Below are 7,650 nucleotides of genomic sequence, written 5' to 3'. Positions count from 1 at the left end.
AGCTGGCATTGTAGTCTACTCTCCCAGGAAACAGTCCTCGTCCTCCGTAAAATGCGCTGCACACATCTGAATATTTGGGTTGAACTGTTCTGGAACAGTGTTGTAAATACAACTTAACCACTGAATTTTAGTCGTGTCCTCTTTTGGAAGACCAAACAAAGTATTTTTGCTTTCGCAACAAAACACATAGCGTTTTCACAACATAGCGGCGGCGGTGGCAGCAACAATAACGTTACGCCTTCTTTCTTTGCGTGAACATTTGGGCGGGGTTATGCAAATCTTCCCACATCGTGACGTAGACATGTGGGGGCATGTTTGAACAAGGCGTTTTAGGGGGGCGTGGATGAGTCTTAACGTTTATAAAGAATATCTCTTTGGGTTTGAGACTTTAGTCTTTGCAACTTTAGGGATCTTATCTATTCACGAACAGCTTGTAACACTCCAAAGAGAAAGGAAAACTTGAAATCGCATCATATGACCCCCACTTTTCGTTTACTGTCTTACAGAACAGCCATTGTGTTTCCGTATGGTTAACCACATGGAATAAAGTTAGTTTGTCCAAATAAAATTCCCAAAGCATCATTGCGCGTTGTTAAGGTTAAGGGATAAATATTTTGATTATGAATTACCTGTATATGCATGTTGTTTTCTTTTTCTTGTCATCTAAATCTCAAAGAAAGGTCAAAAAACCCTCCCATGTTCAGTACTGTGAAAATGTAATCTTGACAGGAATGCACATTTCTTTTTCTTGGCTCTTCTCTGATGTTGTAAGTAATTAGTGGGATGTCATTAATAACATATTAGGCAGACAAGCTCTTGACATTTTATTCAGATGACCAACATCAGATTATTGGAATGTGGATTACCATGGTGGTCCCAATTTCTGATGTTGACCGTTACTATGGAGAGGAAGTGAAGACAAACAGCAGTGCTATACATGCAGCAGCTTTATCACAATATTGGATAGTTAAGATGAAGTTATGCATATATTAGATGTACCTTTTTTGCAAGTATTCAAAAGGCTCACATAATAGAATAAGAGTGTGAATGATATAAACTGTTGGTCAGAAGATTGTAATAATTACTCTTTTCAAAGTTTTTTTCTGCTCACCAAGGCTGCATTTGTTTAATCAAAAATTTAAATGAGCTATTTTTTATTTTAATGCATTTAAAATGTAATTCCTGTGTATTCTTGTGATGGTAAAGCTGAATTTTTTCAGCTTTATTACTTGAGTCTTCAGGGTCACATGATCCTTCAGAAATAATTCTAATATGCTGATTTTGAGCTCAGTGCTCTGCTATAAAAAACTCCACTAAACGTATTAGTATAAGTGGAATTGCCTGAAAAACGTGTACGTAGAATATGGTCTTTTTAAGATGTGCTTCCTTTTCTGTCCCACAGGTCATGGAGGAGACAGATACTCAGATTGCATGGCCTTCCAAGCTAAAGATCGGTGCTAAGTCAAAGAAAGGTAAGACCTCTGTGTCCCTCATCTGATCTGAAACGTGCTCTGCTGAAGATGTGTGTGTGTATATACTAGTTTCTTAGCTGTGGCATCTTTCTGTTACTCATTTACATGCACTAATTTCAGTCAGTTGGAATGAAAGCAATCCAATTTGAGAATCTGAAAGTTCAGTTCATATGAACCCTAAACTTTGCGATCCGATTCACATATTTGTTTATATGTGCATTACATATATTCTAAACAAGATGTCTGTGCATGTGAAGTGCATAGAAAAAGCCACTGCGAAAATCTCACCATATCTACATAATTGCCATTTTTGTCTTGATGATATACCTAAAGAGGAAGTTGACATATCTGTCGGAAAAGCTTTTTAGCAAATATGAAAGGGTATGTTTACAAAACAAGATGACAATTTTTATACAAAAAATGAAATGTTTTTTGTTTTTTTGCGTTTTTGAAAAATTTTGCATATAGGTAACAACATTGTCAAAACGATCCCCGTTCACAAATGATCCACAAAAATTACCAATAATACTGTATTATGCATTCCTGACCAGTAGTTGGCGACGTCACTTTGTAAAGAAACACTACACGTCTGTGGATGTATGTATGTCTATGAACACGTAATATGCATTTATGCATACATATGACGTCACCATTTTAACAAATTAAAATTTTTCGTCGTTTACACATGATAACAGTATCGTTTTCAAAAACTTGCACTTTGAAACCTGTTTTCAAAAGGTTCAGGCCCCCCCAAAACACGTTGTTGTGTAAATGAACGGCCAATACGCATAAAACATTTTCCATTTTTGGTTGAAAACAGTGTCATGTAAATAACTTCTCACTCTCCTCCACTGACCAATAACCATCAAAAATAAAAAGAGCTAGCTAGTTTAACTGATTGCCTTAAAAGTCTATAGATATCGCCATTATTTAATATGGCTGTTAACACATTCTCCGACAAGCGGAAGAGATGAGAGCTGTTTTCCGGGTTTGGTCAGGTGACGTTCAACATATACCCTAATTTTCAGATGCGCTGGTAATATATTTCATATGTATCATACAGTACAAACTGTTAGGGGTGCTCCGATTGATCGGCTACCGATCACTATCGGCCGATAATCACGTTGGGGTGTTTGATTGGCGGTCTCTAAAAAGGCCGATCTCAAAAAAAACGATCTCAAGCTGATGACGCTGCTGTGAGAGGTTTGGCACGACATGCAGCAGCACCGTCTCAGTCTCTCCGTTTGCAGTGCGTATGTGGTGCGTATTTTTTCAGCGCTCATGTTAACGGATTAAAGCATTCACATTGCACATGGTTGCGGTCCGGCAGTGCGTTCAGGAGCGGTGCAGGATCGTTTCCGCACCGAGTCTATTTTTGCTGCGCTGCAAGCCTGAGTTAAAGTTACAGCGCATTGTTTGCTGTAAATATGAAAATGAAAATGTAGCAATCTTGTAATAAAGATTTCAATGCAAAAGGAAAAGCAGTAGAGCTGACTATTTCTGTCAATGGTAAGTTTGTGATAACGTAAGAAAAGTAGTTTAAATGTTTTGCCACTTGCTTGAGCAACTTAATATATAAATCAAGAATTAAATGCAAAAGTAAAAGGTATTGAATGATGTGTTGCTTATATTTATTGAGTTTAAACATGTCTGTGAAAGATTGTATTACTGTACTGTATAAAAAAACAATTGCAATGCTGAAAAAGCATTTTCAGTGACAATGTTTGGATTTGAAATCAAAATAATGGATAAATGTTGTGTTTGTGGTAAACAGCCACGGATCAGTAGCGGACTCCTGTGTGAAAGCTGCTTCCCCTCTCACAAGTCACCTAAGAGGGGAATTCCCCCCATTTTCAAAAACGAAATTCAGGCCCTAAATAATGTCTACAAATCCTGATTGAAGTATCACTATAAATAGTTATAAATTATAAAAATAAGGCTTTAAAAAGATCGGTATCATGATCGGTATCGGCAGATACTGCTTTCAGTGATCGGCCTCAAAAATCCTGATCGGAGCACCCCTACAAACTGTATATAGCCTACCACCCAGCCCTAGTGTTTGCAAAGTACTTTTGAATCCGATTAAGAAAGTAGTGAGATTCAAGGGTTTACATGGCTAAAATGTTCATATTAAACAGATTATTTACGATTTCATTTCGATCGAAATTTCAATCAGTTCACATGAATCATCAATCTGATTATAAAAGAATTATTAAGGTTGCATGTAAATGCACCCACGGTACTGTTTAGCATTCAACACCCTTGCTCTTGTTTCATTGGAATTTGTCTTATCGAAGTGTTACATAAATGACATTTACAACAACATTTTAAATATCTTCACATAGTCATCACTGACAGTATCTTGACTTCAGGGTCAGATGGATCCTTCTAGTAGTATCTCAGCTTTGGCTACCCTGATTACAGTCATCTTTTGTCTAGTTATTGTAAGAAGAGAACAACTTGCGCTTTAGATTATCAGTCCTGTTTTGACAATATGTTTGTTTGGAATATTATCATACTTACAGTGTATCAGTTGATATTCATGAGGTTTGCACTGGACTGCTTCATTTGTTTTGGAATCATCCGAAACTTGATCACTAGTATTGTGTTCGAGTCCAGTCAGTTGTTCCTTTTTACCACTTTACATATTAAACTTTGGCACATAACTCGACCTGAACTGCTGCTGTGGAAAAATGAATGATTTTGCTACAGAAAAATGAATGTGGAAATGAATGATTAAATCATGTGGCTTTTTGAGAAGAGGTGCACTATTGCTTTTCTAAGCATTCAGACTTACAATATTTGACTCTTTGGACTTGGAAAAGTAAGCAACCACCCAGAAAAACATGCATTGCAAACACAAAGCAGTTTGTAAGAAAACAGAAAAGTCTTGTATGTTTTCTCATCTGAAACAAGTGGCTAAAATGCACCCTGTTGGATGTTAAAACATTTAGCAGATGTTTTTAAGATGTTTATGCATTTGCTCTTTTTTTAATAGTTTTCGACTACTTACATTACCAGTTTTTTGAAAGAAATGAACATTTTATTCAGCAAGGATGGATTAAATTGATCAAAAGTGACAGTAAAGACATTTATAATGTTACAAAAGATTTGTTTCAAATAAATGCTTGTGTTTTCTATTTATCAAAGAATCCTGAAAAAGATGTATCACAGTTTCCACTAAAAATATTACACAAATGTTTCTTGAGCAGCAGATCAGCATATTAGAATGATTTCCGAAGACTGAAAGACTGGAGTAATGATGCTGAAAATTCAGCCTTGCATCACAGGAATAAATGACATATTAACACATATTAAAATAGAAATCAGTGTAATAATATTTCACATTATATTAATGTTTTTACTGTATTTTGGTCAAATAAATGCAGCCTTAAAAAGGATAAGAGACTTTTTTGAAAAATATGAACGTATTACCAACCAAACCTTTAAATAATAGAGTACAAAGTATAAGTACCAGAAATACCATATTACATGTATTTTGGACCTGCATACTTTTGGTTTGGCATGCACCATGTGTGACGAGAGGGGCGGGGCCGAGAGCCGTGGGAGCGGAGCGAGACCGGTGGAGTAATTGCTAATGCGCGACACCTGCGCCACTCACTGGTCTCGAGTCTCACGGAGGAGCTCCGGAAGGATAAAGGAGGAGTGACTACAGTGTTGGACGAGAGAGGACCAGGCCTGGAGTTTATTTTGTGTTTTGGTTTTGTTTGTGCGCGACAGTCGTCCGCGAGGGGCTGTCGCGCTATTTTGTGTTTGTTTATTTTATTAAAGTTTGTTTAAATGTCCGTCGGTTCCCGCCTCCTTCTTCCCGATCTACGAACTTTGCTACACCATGGTACTAATTTTTTGAAAGTAACTTTATTCTTGGAATACCCTGGTAAACCAAGAATCAATTGCAGTACCATGGTATTACCATCTGAAACATCACTGTACCGTGGTACTACCACAGCACCTATGGGTACAATTCAATACTTTCCAAATGATGCACTCTTTCACAGAGGTCACAGCAAACTACTGGTGAACTCCGCTGAGCGTCCTTTGATACTGAAATATTTTCTAAGCCATAATGTCAATCAAACATTTGTTACGCAATTATACAAGTGTTTCATTTCTCTGTAAAGTTTTAAGAGCTTATGGCAAAAGTAATAATGTTGCGATCAAGAGGACGGAATGCAAACAATGACAACAACAGCTTGGCCATTCCAAACAAACATCAGATCAAGTTCATATGGGCTAACAATGTGTTTTCAGGGTCACGGCCCAAGTCAAAGGCCATTCGCATTCCTGCGTGTGGTTTATGTTGGCGAGCCGCCACGGGCATTGCCTGCGCTGACAAAAATGTTACATAATCATTTGCGGTTATCTGGTGACTGCATGCAGCAAACATCCCAGCTAATTAATGATGGAAAACACATGCACGGTTCTGACATGTGGATTGCACCAGGCCCGGCTTAGCCCGTGTGGCCTTCAGGGACCTGCTGTTTCCTGCGAGTCTGTCTGCAGCTTATTATGACAGTTAAGACGTGTTGATCCTGCGCAACACCTCTGGAAGAAAACAGGCACCGGTCAGCTAGATAGCGCAGCATGCGATCGAGCCAACAGCCTTGACTTTAGGTCCGCCTCTTTTGCACGATGAAAGTGATGCAATTGTTGAGGAGCAGAGATGTTTGTAGTTTAGGGGATTGAATGTTCTAGCCCTAAACTAATTCACTTTATTCAGATAACTTTTAACAAAAAAGAAGTATATACAACATAGAATATACAATTTCCTGTGAATTGGCCCATTATGTTATAATTTATGTGACTGAATAGATTAATATGTTGTTTAATGCTTGTAAGGCCATTAGAGTTACCGCATTTGTGCAGTATTTCAAACTGTTTTATAAATGACATATTTTTAAACATTTTAAATGTTTGTATGTATGTATGTATGCATGTGTGTGTGTGTGTGTATATAAATATATATATATATATATATATATTCATACATATACATACAGTGTGACCCTGGACCACAAAACTAGTCATAAGGGTCAATTTTTTTAAATGGAGATTTATGCATCATCTGAAAGCTGAATAAGCTGAATAAATTCCATTGGTGTATGGTTTGTAAGTATAGGACAATATTTGGCTGAGATACAACTATTTGAAAATCTGGAATCTGAGGGTGCAAAAAAAAAAAAATCTAAATACTGAGAAAATCCCCTTTAAAGTTGTCCAAATGAAGTTCTTAGCAATGCATATTACTAATCAAAAATCAAGGTTTGGTATATTTATGGTAGGAAATGTACAAAATATCTGCATGGAACATGATCTTTACTTGATATCCTAATGATTTTTGGCATAAAAGCAATTACAATTGCATAATGTATTATTCACATATGTCCTGTAGCTCTCTTTTCTTAGTAAATTATGGAGGAAACACTCTCTTAATGAAATTTTTATTTATAAATCAAATCTAGATGTGATGTTCAGCAAAAGTATAACCATTCGAATTCTTTGTGTAAAGGAATTTAATCTTAATTGAAGCTGAACAAGTATTAAAAATCGACCATAATCATTAAGTTCGAGAAATGTTTATATATATTTTAACATTTATAATAATTATATTTCTATCACATTTTTTAAGTGTTTGCATGTCCTTTGAGTTTTAATGCAGTTTGAGAAACAGAGAAATGCGTGAGCATCGTTGCATTAATTTACTTCTGCCTTCATCCCAGATTCATTGGAAAAATGTGCCTGTGGCGACATTTCAGCAAAATGTTATTACGTTACTTCTTGCACGTTTCGCAACAATATGAAAGTGAAATGTCCAGCGAGTTACGCTAAATGTGCATTACTACTTAAACATGTGATAAAAATATATTTTCTGAAGCAACCGTGCCATTTTAGTTTGATTCTACAAGTCTTTGAACTCTTTTAACACTGTACGTAATGCTGTACCGGGTGAGCTACTGAGCAAGTTTACTACATCAGAAAAGCCATATAGAGCTGGTTTTGTAATGCAAACTTCAAAATGTATTTGTTTACAAATCATACACTATGGTAAAATCGTTTGAGTTTAGTTTGCGTTTTTACAGTGCATTATTTTTCACTGAGTGTCGTTACTGGAACCAGCATTTACACTTTATTTTTCTGCCAAAAAGTGGAAGATTAC

The 7,650-nt window shown here is 36.4% G+C and overlaps 1 protein-coding gene across 1 annotated transcript in view; it reads left to right on the top strand.

The window, feature by feature from the left end:
• Positions 1-7,650, top strand: part of LOC107746462 (protein bicaudal C homolog 1-B-like) — an 86,776-nt gene that overhangs the window by 38,969 nt on the left and 40,157 nt on the right. The window contains exon 3 of the mRNA XM_016560684.1: positions 1,403-1,472. Coding sequence (XP_016416170.1) covers positions 1,403-1,472 — 70 coding nt within the window. The remainder of the gene's footprint in view (positions 1-1,402; positions 1,473-7,650) is intronic.

This window comes from Sinocyclocheilus rhinocerous, unplaced genomic scaffold (genome assembly GCF_001515625.1).
Source record: "Sinocyclocheilus rhinocerous isolate Xijiao unplaced genomic scaffold, SAMN03320098_v1.1 scaffold2725, whole genome shotgun sequence".
NCBI classification, from domain to species: Eukaryota; Metazoa; Chordata; class Actinopteri; order Cypriniformes; family Cyprinidae; genus Sinocyclocheilus; species Sinocyclocheilus rhinocerous.
The sequence above is the reverse complement of the archived record's forward strand: the minus strand, read 5'-3'. Positions and strand labels throughout refer to the sequence as shown.